Genomic DNA, 17,919 nt, shown 5'->3' on the forward strand with positions numbered 1-17,919 from the left:
GGTCTGTTACATTTTAAGATAATTCACGGTCTTGGTTATGTGTCACCATGCATGGAATGGAGAGAGAGAGAGAGAGAGAGAGAGAGAGAGAGAGAGAGAGAGAGAGAGAGAGAATGAATTTGTAATGGTGCATGAGTTCTTAAGAATATGGACATCTAGTCATACGATGGATTATGTGACGATGTGATGTAATTGAGCCATGTGTAATTTTACCTTTGGTGGGTATAGTGATGTGCTTTTGGGGTGATTTTGAACGTATGGTGATGTGGCTGATGATGGTGATGATGATGATAGTGGATAAATGATGGTGACAGATACAGTGTTGTGACCATTGATGCTAATTGATATTAAAGATATATATATATACACGAATGACTGATATCAGACGAGAGAGAGCGGTGTCGATGATAGTGATGAAAGGAGGAGGAGGAGGAGGAAGAAGGTGCGCTTGGTGACGACGGTAGTAGTGACAAAGTTGAAGGAATTGATGATGATGATGATGATGATGATGATGATATGCTTGATGACGTGGGCGGTGTTTGGTGTTGTGATGTTTGGGCGTGGGATTGCAGGAGAAGCCGCGACCATTCAGCCGCCTGCTGGAGTCCGTGGAGAGGGCGCGGGCCGCGAGAGAAGGTTCAGCTGCAGACAAGGCCAACAAGACCAACAACAGAGGTACGCCCACACAGAACTACGCCCCCACACGCCCACACAGCAGTTGCTCTCCAGGGAGGGTTAGGGGGAGACTGGGTAGGGGCGTGGGTGGGTGGATGTAGGGAGCAAGAGGAAAGGGTACAATCATCATAGCAGCATGTCACAGTAGAGAAGAGAGTGAGGTGGTAGGAGGTTTCCGGGTGGGCGGTGGGCGGGTGGGTGGGCGGGATGGTGGTGATACTTTTCACAGCAGCAGCACGAACCACATCCATGAATAACCCCTTAGACCTTTTTTCACACCTACTACTACTACTAGGACTCTCTCATGCATGCTTTTATTTATTTTCCGTACACCGTTTCTGTGTGAATTTCTTTCCTTAAATAATATTTAGTTTGAATGGTGACTAAATAGAGCACACCACCAAAAAAAAAAGGATTTCATTTTACTGTAAATGTGTTATAAAAAAAAAAAAAAGATAAGGAGAAGCAATAACTAACTAATGAGAGTATAGAGGTGGTAGATGCTGTGGGCAGCGTGACGTGACGTGAGTGTGTGGAATTGGTATCTTGCAGGTCGTAGCAGTAGCAAATCATCGCTAGGCGGGGAATCGCTGGAGTCGCGCCGTTCCCACGGCTCCCCCGAGCGCCGAAAATCCATCCTTAAGCACCGCGACCCCGAGACAGAGCAGCTGCTACCCGACCTGACCTTTGACCCTCCACCCACACCGACGCCGCCACCACCCACCAGCGGGGACCACGAAAAGCGAGGGCGACCGACCCTGAAGGGCATCGGCCCTAGGGCGGGCGGCGTGAAGCCTCACGCCCTCCCCGTCAAGTTCGTGGGCGTAGACGAGGAGGAGGAGGACAGCAACCGTCCGCGTCGTATCCTGCCCCGTTCGCCGATGCCCCGGCGGCACCCGCAGAGGGCGCCGCTGGCGGACCTGCTGGCGGACTTCGCGGGGCAGGAGAAGTCGGTGCGAGACGAGGCCACTCCCGAGAACCTCATGAAAGACACACTCGAGCCCAAATTAGCGTCCAGCCTGGACCAGCGTAACGCCAACTCGGTGCTGCACTGCTCCAAGATGCCTTGTTTGTACAACCAGCCTGCCTCCTCCACCTCGCCCATGTCCACGTCCCCTGACGAGGTGGGCGAGCCGCTGCTCTGCCTGTGCGGCGCGCCCATGACCCGCGTGGCCGCCCCTGCTCCTCCTCCTCCTCCTACTCCTCCTTCCATTATCACTCCTACTCATCCTCGCCCTATCACGGAGAATTGCCTACTGCTGACTGATGAGCTCAACAACGGCCCTGCCTCTCTTCCGGACATTGACGATTTGCTGTTTGCTGACCACACCCCCACTGAGGAGACCAGGCTGCTCGACAGGTCCCTGTCCTTGTCACAACACAATTCAGGACTGAATACATAGCCTGTAAGTATGGGTGGATGCTGTTTGTTTGTAAGTATGGGTGTCTTGTTTGCTCTGTGTGGAAAACGAAGGACAAATAGGCCTCTATATATATATATATTATATATATATTATTATATATATAGATATATATATATATTATATTATATATATATATATTATATATACGTGATGTGTTTGGACGGGATTTTGATCATGTGAATTGTGAGTGGCTCTTCAATATGTATATAAAAAAATAATTGTGGTGTATTTAAGGTACTGTGATTTTTTTATCAAATGATTCTGAAATCCTTGTATCCAAGCCTTGATCTCTGAAATGTTTCTCTCTGTATTCTTTTTTCAAAATTTTTGACGCGAATTTACCTTCAGCAGGTAGTATATGTTACACCTAATGTTCAACACTTTTCACGAATGACTCTTAAATATCGAAACCTATTCTCTCTGGTTTATACTTTTCTGATTTTTTTTTTTTTTTTTTTTTTTTTTTGAATGTCCGACTGTTCGTTTGTGCAATATATTTGTGACTTTGATTTATATGTGTAGTGTTTCTGTCAAGTTCTCTTCTAGGTGATCTATATAATAGAGTAGACAATGCTTACTGCCTGAAATAGAGTCGTGTGTGCTTGTGTCTGTCTGTAGCGTTATCGTTCGTGTATTTATGTATCAAAAACGATTTAGGTAGAACTGGAGTATAAGGCGAGGTCATAAATCTGATCCGTGATTGACATTTTGACGAGTAAATAAAATTACTCTGTTGACAAACATTTGACGAGACGAAAACCAACGCATACATTAGGTCAAAGTAGGAATGAGTGTAAATGCCGTGATGTATGGGACAGGAATTAACTGCATTCGTCATAACCGATTGGTAGTTACGTAACTGAAGCACAGAAATTATTTGAGATGTAGTTCGACCGACGGGTGGACGTATCGATAAAGAAAAAAAATATATGCTATAGACTACATTAAATGGATGTATTTCACACAGATCAATCAATCCTTGAATGAATGACTCAAGAACCCCACCTCAAAATAAGAATAAATTCCTAAGTATACCTGCGATAATTTTAAAAAAGAATTCTTCATTACAAGTGTATTCGTCTGGTGATTAGGCAGCCATTAACATAATAGCTTTACAAGCGCCTCAGTGGCGTGATCGGTATGGTCTTGTCCTGCCACCTCGGTGGCCGCGAGTTTGATTCTCGGGCATTCCATTGAGGTGTTAGAGATGTGTATTTCTGGTGATGGAAGTTCGCTCTCGACGTGGTTCGGAAGTCACGTCAAACTGTTGGTCCCGTTGCTGAATAACCACTGGTTCCATGCAACGTAAAAAGACCATACAACCAAACAAAAATAGCTTTACAAATTCGACGCCGCATTTGCCCCGTGGAAGCCAAGGACTCGGGCTATGGCCACAGAGGCCTTTAGGACAAACGGCACTTGCCCAACAAGTCTCACACATGTTGCTCTTACTGTGTCTCTCTCCACTCCCCTCCCCCCCCCTCCCCTTTTCTTGGCCGACTGGAACGTCATTGTTGAATGGGGGGTTGGGGTAGGGGGAGTGGGTCAGAAAGGGCTTAGGGAAAGGAAGGTGGAGGTGGTTTAGGGGCCGGGGGGGGGGGGGGGGAGACTGCCGATGAAAAGAAGGCGGAAAATACTGCAACACCAGCATCCCGTTACACAATGTGGTCTTTGTCTCGCGCCTTCGCAGCCGCCCCAGTGGTTCGTCCGTAGTGCTGCTGCTGGAACCAGCTCGGTGTTAGTCTTTCGTCTTTTGTTGTGGATGATGCCAGTTGTGGGAATCAGTCCTCTCCCTTTTTCCTTTCAGATATTCTAGCTACTAGATGAATTATCCTGATCTCATAAATTATCCCCGTGGGTGATGTGTACCACAAGAGATGTAAAAAAAAGCATCATCGTCTTGGGGACGAAGAGACTGGAGGTTATTTTGGCAGCTGATAATTTTTTTCTTTTCAAAAATCGTAGCTCAGGATGTACCGTTTTTAACAGCGGTTTTTTGTTGTTCCTGTAATATCTCCGTTAACGAGCATTCGCACTTCGGCAACTTTATTTTAAACAACACTGTTCTGCGGAGTTGTGGATTTTCCTTACCCTGATTTTTTTTTCAAATTGTTATTATACACATTATCTTTTGATGCTGTTCAGCATTGTACGTAATAAACTGACTACCTCCCCCATCCCATTTAACGTGATACCTTTACTTTGTTGATTTTCCCAGTACGATCTGATTAAGCCATCTTTGCTCAAGAAACCATATTATTTACTTTTTATTATCTCTAGGTTTTGATTTCTTTGGAATCGATGCTGCGTGTTGCGTCATTCCTTTGTATCTTGTATTCTGTTTTTTTAACTCTTAGTCTTGTGCATGACTTCTCCGATTTGTGTATCCATGAAACCCGTTTTGCATTCGCAGATACTGATTTTGAGAGAATCACGATCCTTACGGGGTTGGACTGTAGTAAGTAAGTCGATAGAGAAACGCCCCTTTCTTTGCGTCAAAAACTTAAGATTCCCATTTGACTATTTCTTCATAAAAGTCGATTCCCAGATGAAGGAGGAATTCGTCCCTTTGTTTCTTTGCAGATGAAGGAGGAATTCGTCCCTTTGTTTCTTTGTTAAGGAAGTCTTCAATGCACTGTCCGTTGGCACACGCCCAAAACAATTAAGGGGAGTCAGGGAAGTTGCATATTGTGCGAGGTAGAATATGGCCCGACTGTGAACAGTGGCCATTTGTCGTCATTTGTTTTGAACTCCGGCCTAACCAATAGCAACGCAGTTTCCTCCCTATTGATCCGCCCACGTCCGGACAACTACACACTGGCTTAAGCTTAAATAAGCGAGTTTTGTGTCTAGTTGCTCTCCAACGATTCCGTTTCGACAATTGTTAGTTTCTCGTTGCAGATTCGGAATGATTAAAGGCTACATCATCTTGAGAATTCGTTAAAAGAATCGTGGGTAACAGTCCCAAAGGAAGCGGGTTTGAAGATGATCTCTATAGGCCTTGTAAGTTAGAGACGGATACGTATCGCTGGTGACTCCACAGCGCATGTGCTAATTTCCTCCTCTTCTTTTTCTTCTTCTCCTCCTCCTCCCCCTCCTTTCCCTTTTCCTCCGAAGAGAAAGGGTGAAACACACACACACGCATTCTATGATGTAATAAGGTAGCAGTTTGTTGGCGAGGCGTAATATGACTTCCTCCTCAGGGCAAGGAAAGTCAAGTGGTTATGTTCTCATTATTTTTCCTAAAGTGTCCAGAAAGTGAATGAGATTCCATGGTGTTTTTAGATAAGGTGTTTTTTATATATTATAATTCTATATATATATAGATATATATAATATGTATGTTTTATACAATATACTTTTATTATAATGAACGCTTGACCCTTTCAACAGTTGGACCTTTAATAAATAAGGCTTTGAATTCGTAGAATTCAAGCAAGAGTAGGACCTGTTAAATCCAGGATGATAGGAAGTGAATATCATTTTCATTCATTTTCATGCCAAGCTGCTTTGGAAAATTGGAGTGCTTTTCATTTCCAGGTCCATGGCACCCCGCGCTGCATTGGCCGTGACACTGTGATATCCACGTTGCAATTACTAAATCGCTGAGAGAGAGAGAGAGATTACTGATAACCCCCAATATCATGATTAGGAGATTAACTGATTGATTGATCTGTCGTTTCATTTTGTCAATTTCGTGACGTTCTCCCACGTCGCAACTTGAAGTCTTTATCGATAGTCCGTCCTTATTTCGAATCGTGTGTCTGGAGTGGCTTCCCAAACCGAGAGATTTGACGCACGGAATTCGATTGTCACCTAGTTTTGAAACCCAGATTTATGTACGTCCTCCGAGACTTCCGTGAAATTATAAACCTCCTCGTAATCTCTGCTTACCCGACTATATTTGCAGGCATTAATGTTGCATACTGAATTATTTTTATACTAAAGTTTAGGGTTTTTTAATATTTGAAGTCGAGTACTCAATGGATTAGAGTGACGGAACAAAGTTCGCACTAAAGTCTAGAGAGAGAGAGAGAGAGAGAGAAACTGTTATACTATTATACAGTGTATATGGCGCTGGTTCTTTTTAATTCTTTTGTTTATTTACATCATTCTGCAACATATATACAGTACTATATCAATTAAACTTATGAATTCGTAAGGCAAAGAACACCTTAAACGCAGTATGTTTGTATTTGTGTATATGTTTTATTTAATATCGCTTAGTTAGGACACGAGGAACCTTATTTAATATCGCTTAGTTAGGACACGAGGAGCCAAATTTGCAAATTACGTTTTAGTTGTAGGAAACTTCAAGCCAGAGATATTTTGTTAAGCTTAAACACGACTATGTATTTTTTTTTTTTACATTGTAACACACATAGAAATATAACCCCATAGGCATACACCATTTTGGGGATGTACCGTAATTTCCCAGAGGTAATGGATCCACCATGTTCTAATTTTCGATATATGCTATATTTTGTGTGTTTTAAAAACACACAAACACACTCACAGTATAAATGCATCGTATACATGTGCATAATTGTAATATGTTTATCATACTGTGTCCTTATGTATATTCATGTGTGCATGAGTTACAAAATATTACAGTATTTTTGCTTAGGTAATACGTGTTTATTGTAATACTTTTTTCTTTTAACTTTTTACGTATATGTCTTTCCATACATCGTCCGTTAACCCGAGTCTAGTCTTTTATAGAAGAGCAATGAATTTTTTGGTGTTTTACTTGTCTTCTTGTGAATGTATGTATAATGTATATAATATCTGATATTTTACTTGTGTAATTTTTTTTTCTAAAGAGGGCCGTACTACAACCATCCTACAACCACCTTCAGATCATGAATTAAAAAAAAGAATCAAAACGAGAAACCTTTATATCCATCACCACCAACCTCCCCCCTCCCCTCCACTTCCTTCCCATCATTAATTGGCTGCTGCTTTATTGGTGACTCAGCTCAATGAAATGTAGCTCAGTGACATTTCATGCGGTTCATTTTGTTTCGGTCTTCTCACAAGCTCTCTCTCCCTTAGGGGCATCCTGCTGCACACGCCATTTTATGATTTCTCAGCTTGTCCTTTTTGAAAGAGCCAGCAAAAGCTAGTACTCTCATACATTGTGTGTGTTCATTTTTTTGTGTGTGTCTAAAATTTATTTTGTGTGTGAACTCTCTTGTGTAAGAATCTACGGGACTTCTCGCCACATTTAAATATGTCCACAACATTTTAAAATTTATCAAGTATAGTTTCTATTTAAGCATTTGCCTTGGCACATCTGTGATTTGGAAAGGGTGCTATACATTCATGGGTCAGTTGTGTAAAAGTAGATGTCTTAATTAAATAATTCAAGTCTTATAACTATATTTTTGCTAGAATTGATATTCATTAACAGTAATTATGAACATTTGAGTGTAATATTAACTCTAGAAGGCAGATGATTTTCAGAATTGGAAATTCTTTAATGTAATATTCAAGAGTAACAAATGATTGGTCTTAAAGAGTAACTTTTACACGTAAGATATTCAAAGACTTGATAGTCCTGATGGCAATATACTAATGGTTCCTAGTTTCATGGAAATATTGAGAATATAGCACTAAAGGATGTGAAGAAAATAGATTCAGGGAAGAAGAAAGTTCTGTCCTAAGTTTGATGCTGTGGGAATTGATGGCGTCTACCTGATTTGAACGATTAGTGGGTCACAACATTGCATAGATCAATTCCTTATTTTTTCGTTTTTAATGTTTTGATTGAATTTCGTATTATATTGTCTTTCATGCTCTCGTATTTTTGCAGCTCGTTCATCCCTATTAACGGGGTAAGGATATGCCTTTTGAAAGAGTGTGGGAGAGAGAGAGAGAGAGAGAGAGAGGAGCACGTGCTGGAATTCTTCAATACTTGAGAAGGAACTGGTTCAGAAGAAAGAGACCGCCGGAGAAGGAGTGAGTGGAAAGGAACCATCTTTTTTAAGCTTCTTTTTTTTATAGACGAGAGAAGAAGCCCTTCACGACGTGTGCAGTGGAAAAGTATAAAAAAACAAAAAAAAATTATTATTATCAGCAGTTCTGAATATCGCAGCTTCCATCATCCAATTGAAATTTCGGCACAGCTGTTCGTCTTTCATGTTAAAGTCATTTAGTGATATCAAACTTAACTAACTAAACTGCATTTATGAAATTAGCCAGCTTCTACATTTGCTTCAGAAAGAAAAAGAGTAACAATGCAAAGACAGAAGAAAACGTTTATCTTCAGCATAATGTAATTACTGTTAATCCGTGTGTGGTAGTGAGATCAGTCCTTTGTCGGTCTCTCTTTTTCTCGTCCATTTGGGGTATGTGGTACAAAACATGGCAATAATCTTGTTGCCCTTAGCTATGTAAATCAAACCGTCTTTCTCATCTCAATGGCATCATGTTATTCTTACAGCTTAGAAGAAACTAACCAGAGCAAAAAAAGGGGGCGGTTCCATGACGAAAGGGTCACCCACACACACACACACACACTTTAGTAGCAAGTGAGTCCTACGACGACAACCGAACAGTCAGTCAGTATTGATGGTGGTGAGATGATTAATAAGTCTCGTGTGTAGCTCTGACCCTCGGCAGCCTGGGCAGGTGGAGGCCGCTTTTCGCAAGAACGGAGACATTTCAGAGAGGAAAGCTATTAAACCTTTCATTAAAAAGTGATGATTTAACAAAAAATAAATAAATAAAATGATCTTTGTATCATGAATGATGTCAATGCTCTCATTAAATTCAGTGAATATCAACTCTCCCAAAACCAAAAGAACAAAAATTGTCACCTTAGATTTATCGATGATAAATTTGTGAAAACAAAAAATCTGAGATTGCTGTTGAGCTGCCCGTGAAGCCGAAGGTCACTGTAGGCTCTAGTGTAAAGTTCTTACTGTAGTTCTGTAGAGGCGACGCCAAAGTGATAAAACCTAGGATTTACCAGCTTTGTATGCCTACAAGCCATTCCGCCAGCCAGCCAGCCAGCCAGCGCCTAGCCTTCCGTGTCTGTACAACTCCGCTAATTGCACCAACACATAACAAGTTTAGTCTTTGTATGGGACTTCATTTTTATCCCCAAAGAACTCTTTCCGTCTTTTTATCTTCCTTTCTCTCTGTCTGTCTGTCACTCTCACTCCTCTGTGTACATAAAAATACAAAAAAGCTACGCGTCATGTGTCCTTATTTGAGAGGATAATGATTAATGATCTCTTTTATCCATGGGAAATAGGCATGACTTTTGTAGGTCTCCTATTTATCAACACAATTTTTTTAATCATTATTATGTATTTACTTCTTGTTCTGCTCATGCAGAGATCTGATCAAAAACTTCAGAAATATGTAAAAAAAGAAAAAAAAAGTGTGACCTGGTGGGGAAAGAATGACTGAATAGTTAGAAAGGATTCTATACATAACATATTTTATGCTTATGTTTCCTTTTTATTCCCCTCCTTTTCCAGTAATTGATCATCACCCTTCACACCACTTTTCTTCTCGTTTGTTCACGTCACTCTCTCAGGTGCTTTATTTAGAAGTACAGTATGTTGGTTAAGATTTGAATACATAAGTCATAAAAATCACTTGACGCAGGTTTTAGTCATGAATACTTAACTGAGGATTCAAAGTCTTATTCTTTTATTGCTTAAGCGATTGACACTTGCGAGTTATATTTGGTCCTTAGAACCAAGAAGTTGAAATGTGATATAATTGTATGTCGTTAAGCTCAAATCATAAATCCGCCTGTAGGAGTCAAAATAAAGGAAAAGGGCTTATTCCAAATACTCTATTAATTGACCTTTATTACTGTGTGAAAATAAGAATGTGTTCCAGTTACAATACTTTGTAGTTATATTTCTGCATTGAATACTGTGGTAATGCCATACATTAGCTTATTAAGAGACATATGTTGAGCTGAAATTCTTTCATCATGAAAGCGAGTTGTCATGTTTACTGAAGTGATATATGAGTATATATGCACAGTATGTGTTTACATATTTATGGAGTGTCAACTCTTGTATGTTCATGTATGAAAGATTGTGTGTGTGTGGGTGATTAGGAATATATATGCATATTCACAATATACATGTGTGTATACATTTGTATGCATACAGATGTGTGCCCTGGAACAATTTAAATATGGTGTGTATGTACACACATGTATACTGTGCATATATATATTTGCAAGTCTATTTTACTTGAGTATTTATATTTTGTCTTTTAATCCCAAAAAGAGTTATATTCTGAGATGATTTATGAGTGCCTGAAAACTACTCATCAAGGTGTTGAGAAACTTGTTGCTGTTTTAGTATGTGAGTAAGATTTATAGATTTATGACAAAGTGTATAATTAAAAGTATGCTACATATAACATGGAAGTTGCTTGTGACAGTAAGTAGGAGGGAATGAGATTTACGCAAACATGCACAAAACCTCTGTAAATACACGCACATATCATACAGTATATATGTGTATATATCTATGTACAATGCAGAGACTGGTTAATTCTTTACATATGGAAATGGCATTTTCTTTAGTACTTCTCATGGATCAAAATACAGCCAAGGGTGGTGGTGTAATTTCATGCAAATGCTGGTGGTCAGATTATTTATCAATCATTACGTATGTATACAAGTGTTCTATTGAAAATTTACAGTTACAGTACTAATGTACTCCCACATTCACTTCCCAACATTAAAATGAGGTAGAGTACTTAATATAAGATTGCATACACAACAATGAAAATAGTAAAGGTATGCAGTATTATGACAGCTTTTTCATTCAGCAAGACTGATATTTAAAAGGACTGATATTTAAAAGTATGGTGAATCTATGCTTATGATAAGTAGAGCACCTGATTGTATTTTGTAGTCTTTTGATGTTAATTCAATTAGCAAACAGTTGAAAAGTAAATTTTTCATGTTAATACTTGATTTTTTCATTCATTACTTAGAATGTTTTCGTTTCATTTGGGTTATCGGGAGTTAGATTGCAACCGACATTGTTCCAGAGAAGATTTTATAGCAAAGCTTCAGCAGGAGGTGGGACTTGTTAGAAAGGAATAAGTGTCAAATGACAAGATGATAATACTCTTTGCATTCTGAAATATATCCTTCCATCACTATTTGAATGGACATCAAAATTGCGTCATTTGTGATGACAACGGAATTGATATATAGTACGGTGATCATGTTGTGTGATTGTACGACCGTATAAGTGCAAATACTGCATGTCTGTATATGAGCAAGTCTGTTTATACATTTGCATATGTGTGTGAAGTGGAAATTCATTTTACTAATCTTATATTTTAAAGAAGTTGTTACAATAGCCATGTATAGGTTTCTGGCACCTCCATTGTTCCTGTAAGTCCCACCTTTCAATAGACTTTATATATATATACACATATAAATATATACTGTATACCTTTGTGTGTCTGTGTCATTGTATTTTCAGAGAGCATTTTGACTATTTACCATACAACCGAGAGTTCTTTAAAAGAAGTGTTCTGTTTTATACTAAGGGATCCACTTTTGTAATAACCTCAGGAGGATAGAATTCAAGATGGATTGAATTGGTTGAATACATTGTTTTTTTACATGAACACCATTATGGGGAACAGTCCATTTTCATTTATTTACAATAGTCAGGAGAGCACCTAACCAACATACAATTTTTTGTCAAAATAACCCTTTTAGCAGTATTAGTATCATGTGCATATTTCTGAACAAAGTGTCACTCTCTGATTTTATCCCTGAGTTCACCAGTCTTATCAAGGAAAAATGAAAGTAGTGACAACTGGGCATTATTTGGAAACTGTAGATCCAAAATGATTAGTGTATAAGCATTTTGATGGTGACATCAACTGTCATTACTAAGTTTTCCTCTGAATGGACTTTGGGCTGGTTCAGTCAGATCAAAATTTGAAGAGTAAAATCAGCCATAAAGTTACTTACATAATGAGTCTAAATGGTCTAACAATTGCTACATTTTAGAGAACTCAAGAGTATACACCAAAACACTTCAATATGATCATAACAAGATTAAATTTAGTTTTGTGCTTTTCTTGTGGGAAAATTTCTTGCCAAATGAAGTGGTTAAAATCATTATTCAGGTCCATCACACTGTTTTGTAAATACACTGATTAGGTATTATGACTATTATAGAAATTTCTTTTCATCATTAGCTTATAACCAAGAAAATGGTATGCATGGCTGTAGTAAGGGATATCAGTAGACTTTCAAGTTATAGCTAAAGGTGTCAAGGGAAACATAATTCAGATGGAAAGTGATGGCAATGCATCCCGTCTACTGCCCCTAATATCAATTTGCTCCTCACTTTAAGAGGTAATCTGTTTGAAAGTGTGTATATAAGAATATATACATATGCAATTTTGAGCCAGCCAGTCAATTAGGGCAGTGGTGGGGTCAAGAATCCTTTTTGGGGTTCTCCTCCACATTTACTGCCCATAGCTGATCATTCTTGTACCTCTACATTCTTTCTAAACTTTGTTATATCATGATGTAAAACACATCATCTTTCATGCTCGAATGATGTAAATGTGCATATGCTCAATAAGTTATTGTATATTGTGAAAAGTCCAAGTTCCCATTTACTGTTCATTAAAATCACAGTTGATTTGTATTGTTTTGAAAACTGCCTTGGTGTTGTGGCGTAGTGTAGGACTGACAACATTCGCCTGCTGACACAGATCGATGCTCAACTCGCCATTTGATATTTTTGATCATCTTTTTATAATGCACCATTAGTTAATACTCAACTTTCACACTTATGATAAGCCACAACATTAATCCCACATCACCAATGTAGGAAATTTAATCCCTGTACATTATTCAGTATATTGCCAACAATGGTTTGTAACTAACTAATACCCAAACATTTACAGGGATTATATATTTTTCAACAAGGGCACATGATTTACTACAATTACAGTTAACTATGATGCTCATCATTGAATCTTTGTTGCACGCTAAAGATAATAAGGTATCATCTATCAGAGTATAGCTCTTACTGTACAACAAACAGGCTTCAAACTGTTCCTTATAAACAGGTCTGGTCTCAAGACAAAGTTTTTCACTTCATGTACTAGCCCTGACCCTGACCCTGATTTATCATCATTCATTTAGTTCATTCATCAATGTCTTTTAAACCATTTACCTATTAACTGAATCACATTGCTTCTCTTCATTTTGATGGATACAGTATTTTCATCAATAATCAGTGTTATGGGGTGCATTATGAACACATGAAAAGCAAAATAAACTGGTGAAGAAAGAGAGCAAAGAATTTCACCATAGCACTTGCTGCATTATGAAGCTACCCCACATTGAAATTATGTGTAGATAAAATCTGTCATTGGTGTCCTCCTAGCCTAGTCATGTAGTAGGAAAGGGAAAGAACTTGCATATCCATGGCAATATTTGTGAGAAAAGATATATATATATATATAGATATATATAAAGGTTGAGAAATGTTATTCTTAAGGTTTGGGAACTGTAATTGTAGTAGGCTAATTATGCTTACCCTAGCGTTAATAAATGTAGAGCCATTCACTGTTTGATAAAGACACAGTTATTGCCTAGCATTTGTAAGTTTATTCTTTTCAGGGATGTTGCTTGTTGCCCAAGAAGTAGGAAATCTTGATGTGTCTTATGGCTGAAATTTGTTAACCATTGTTTTAAAGAAAGTTAACAGCCAAGATTCATTAAGATTGTTAGAAGCCTATTAACAACATTATTACTAGCCTGACAATGTATTGCACAGTAATGCCATGCCTAGAGTGTGCTGGGAGGAGGCAGGGAACCAATTCAGTAATGACATATTAGGTGCTGTTAATCCCTCGACTCTGTTCTACCTCTTCCTTTGACAACCTGTCACATCTTACCAAATATCATCATTTTAGAAGCATTAGGACCAAATTCTGCAACAGCAAATAAGTTTTGTAAGTCAAATGCTTTTGTGTGATATCAGTGCTATTGGTAGATACATGTACTTCAAGAAGATTGCAGCTAAAATAATAGAATTTACTATATACAGTATGTACACTTAATTGCTCAAAGAATAGCTTGTGTGATGTTCCAGAATTTAGTCCAAAGTGAGCATCGTCTGCAGGCGTGTGTGTCACTACTGAGCACGGACTCTGTACTCTTGACATGCTATACCCATGAATAATGTAAGATCCCAAAGGACTTTTGGAAGAATCATGAAATAATCATGTATAAAACATAAATTGCCTCGTTTTCCTATATCCTTTTTGTGCTTATGAGATTATTTTACTCTGTAACTTGTGTAAAGAAGGAAAATGTTCTTATACTTGTTGCTATTTATTGTTTTTACGGTTCTCTATTTTTTCTTTCAGTATTTTTATTGCCATGAATGGCCATCTGTATTGAAAGACTCCTCATTAGATTTTTCAATATCTTTGCTGTTATCGCCAAAATAATTTGGACAGGTTTTCCAGTGATCTCAGTTCCAAGTCACTGCAAAGTCAAGATATCTGGGATTAGAATAACAACAAATTACAGGGTGAAACACATTAAGAAAGTCCTTACCATTTATTAATTTAGCAAGAGCATCTGTAGTGTTACAGAATTGTAAATATATTGCAAGTTAGTGTCTACAGTGTTGCAACTTCTACTGTAGGTTTTTTGTCATCCCATAGAGTCTGGGAGGTGTTATTTCTGCTGCCATGTCAGAGGTAGGGAAAGAAGTTCCAGAAACAATAGAGGATACTAAAATCTCCAATCCAGAGATCAGAGAATATACCACCTCAAGCACACTCCAAGCAAGCCAGGACCAGTGCAACTGAAAAGACTGTGTAGATGCCAGGATGGACTCCAAGTTACACACCATGGAAGACACCAGGGTTGAGAACTTATCCTGTTTGCTTCCTCAAGACCATTGCAGTTTTGGATTAGCTCAATAATCTTGTGAAAATGCCTCTCTAGTTATGTCTGCACGGGTGCTCAAACGCAACGGATCAGGGCCAGTAAAATCCTGGCCTTCCACTAAAGCAGACAGAGACATAAGTAGTAGCCTGTCTTCATGTCCCAGACATCAACTCAGGATGACAAAGGTGATTACACACAATCAACTGTACTGGTTTCATGCTGTGACAGGGGAGCAGAACCAGCCTGGTTGGTCCTGCCACATCAACAAGAGAACTGGAGTGCACGCTGCCTGTCCCACATAGACCCATTGTAGGGAGTGTATGGGTCAGTGTAGCACACAGCAGCATGTGAGCCTGGGTAGCATCGGGATGTGCAGACCAACTTAGTCGAGCAGACAGCTGGTGCTATGCACAGGAGTACAAGCCGTGCTTGCAATGGTCTGAGGATCAATTGCTTGAATGTTCTAGGACACTGACAGCTATGAATCCTGGGAAGTGCAAGTCAGTTCTTTCCAAAAACACATGGGTGACCAGAAGCAGCAAAAAATAAACTACCCACACTGCCTATGATCATCTGCCCTGTAAATGGGTCCTAGGATTCCTGGCATTGCCAGCAGAGGACCAATGTCTGTGGAGACTTCTTAGCCTTCTTGTGGAAGGCTGTCTACTATGCTTCCATCTGTCCAAAGAAGAGAAAGACAAGAAAGGTGAAAGGACAATGAAGATGAAGCACAGCATTACTTCCTCAACTTCCTTCGAACTTTAGTCTCACCACCTACCTCCATTCCTGCCAAGGCTAGAATCAAGGCAGACATCCTAAAGGAACAGAAGCTGAAGATGCCAAAGCAGCAACATCTGGAGCAACAGAGATACTTGGAACAGCAAGTGTTTCACAGGTTCATTCTTGATACAAAGCCAAACCAGAAATGATGGCAGTCCTTGAACACCATTTCCAGGGAACTTTTTGTCAAAGACATGTTCTATGAAGGTAAATAAGGAAGGCTCTCTCAGAATGCTAAGTGAAGGCAAAAAGGCCTGTGACCCATGAACAAGCCATAATCAGTAACAACACAGACAAGGAAAACAGCTTTAACAGCAGCCATGATGGAAAATGCACACAGTACTTCTGTTTAAGTAAAAGTGACACTGCTCAACAGTGAGTGGGTGGGTTCCTCCACACACTCACTTGCTGCTGCCAGTCAATAGCGTTGTTACCAACCTTCAGTGATTGGACCAGCTGTCGTTAAAGGTATTCCATATGAAAAACAAGGGTTTGTACTCTCATAGGAACAAAGCCTTCCATGCAAATGGCTCCCAACCACGCCCACTTGATATACACCTTTGTACATGGCTTTTTTCTTGAATGATTGTGCTTCCCAGAATTATCTTTTTCTTTTTTGCTGTAATTGTGATGTATGGTGTTACTGTCATGCCATTCATTTTCAACCATTTACTTCATCAGTTAAGTTGCTGCCTTTGGGGTGTTGATTTTAGTGTTATGCAATTTTAAATAATTTAGTAACTAGTATTAATTTCAAGTTGTTGGCATGTTTAACATCAATAATTCCTGTGAATACTCAGTTTTTGAAGCTTATTTATTTTCATTCAGTTGTTCATGTTTTTTAATATGCAGTTTTCAATAATTTCACAAATCATGGGGCTGGATTCCTTACATTGTGGTACATGATTTCACTATTTTTCTAGTACATCTGTATTTGGTATGGGACCTCTCAGTTGCACTAAGAATGAGTTGGTGGGAGAGGGTGGAAAGTAAGATTGAAGAGAATATGAACAGAGGTACAGTTTACAAGGAATGGAAGGGCTTGTAGCTACGGGCTGAAGGGATGCTGCAAAGAACCTTCAGGTGCATTGATACCATTAGCCCCCAACAGGGGCTAATGCCCTTGTGTAACATGAAAGCTTACTAAAAGTAAAATTTTACATTTTCGTTAATTATTTGCTGTATAGTTTTTATAACAATCTACAGGAAGTTATTTACTATTAGTTTCTGTCAGGTTTTGACCTCTGGTGCAAATTATTTTGAGGAAACACTTAACTTTAAACATGCCACTATGTACTTGTATGGACTAGGAAGGAAGTCTTGCAGATCTTTTCTTGTTGCCTATAGAGAAGAACAAGCATTAAATATCGTTCTTATAAGGGCCAGCAGTTGTCACCCAAAAAGACTTGTTCAGTGTTGTGTAGACTGGTCCATGGATCAGTGGTTCCTGTACTCTCAGAGGTGGGTATTTAAACATTTTTCATCTAAAGCTGCAGGTGGTGGTCTCAAGACTTGTCCTGGACAATGCTTCCACCTCTGCAATGCTGCCTCCTCTTGTTTAGAACACTCGATTAAGACGCAATAGGCCATGTGTGATCATGTCCGCCCCCTACCGTTGTTTCAACCGAGAGCCTCACCTCTGGCCGGCATGCTCTGTTATTTCCGGGAGGAATTTTCCCTCTCTACCGTCTGCCCATTTGATCTAATTGCACCTATTCCTCCATTCATTGGAATTCATTCAGAGAATGGCTTTTTCCTGGCTCACCTCAAGAATAAGGTTGCCAGTGTTGCATGTGCAGTTTGGGGATGTGTTTTATTTATCCATTGAGGAGTCAGTAGTGTGTCTGCTTCCCTTTATTTCATCCACATTGCCTAATGCCTTTTGCCTGTATCTGTAGTAACTAGTGCAGAGCCTCATTCCTGTCTCCCCTCCACCCCAAAGTTCTTGAATGCCACAAAGGAGTAGACTGCTGCTATTGATATGAATGCTGTTGCAAACTTACATAATCACTCAATAGCTTATGTACTCAACTACTCTGATGTAATTGCCATGGCCTCTGCTATGCCCCCAGTTCTGACAACAGCCTTTGCCTGCTATTGTAGGAA

The 17,919-nt window shown here is 39.3% G+C and overlaps 1 protein-coding gene across 1 annotated transcript in view; it reads left to right on the forward strand.

Moving 5' to 3' along the window:
• LOC135207929 (potassium voltage-gated channel protein Shab-like) overlaps window positions 1-14,372 on the forward strand; it is a 439,867-nt gene extending 425,495 nt beyond the window's left edge. Inside the window, exons 11-13 of the mRNA XM_064239886.1 lie at window positions 573-675; window positions 1,228-2,081; window positions 7,915-14,372. Coding sequence (XP_064095956.1) covers window positions 573-675; window positions 1,228-2,078 — 954 coding nt within the window. The 3' untranslated portion in view covers window positions 2,079-2,081; window positions 7,915-14,372. The remainder of the gene's footprint in view (window positions 1-572; window positions 676-1,227; window positions 2,082-7,914) is intronic.
• The last annotated feature ends 3,547 nt before the right edge of the window (window positions 14,373-17,919 follow it).

Source organism: Macrobrachium nipponense, chromosome 34 (genome assembly GCF_015104395.2).
Source record: "Macrobrachium nipponense isolate FS-2020 chromosome 34, ASM1510439v2, whole genome shotgun sequence".
Lineage (NCBI taxonomy): Eukaryota > Metazoa > Arthropoda > Malacostraca > Decapoda > Palaemonidae > Macrobrachium > Macrobrachium nipponense.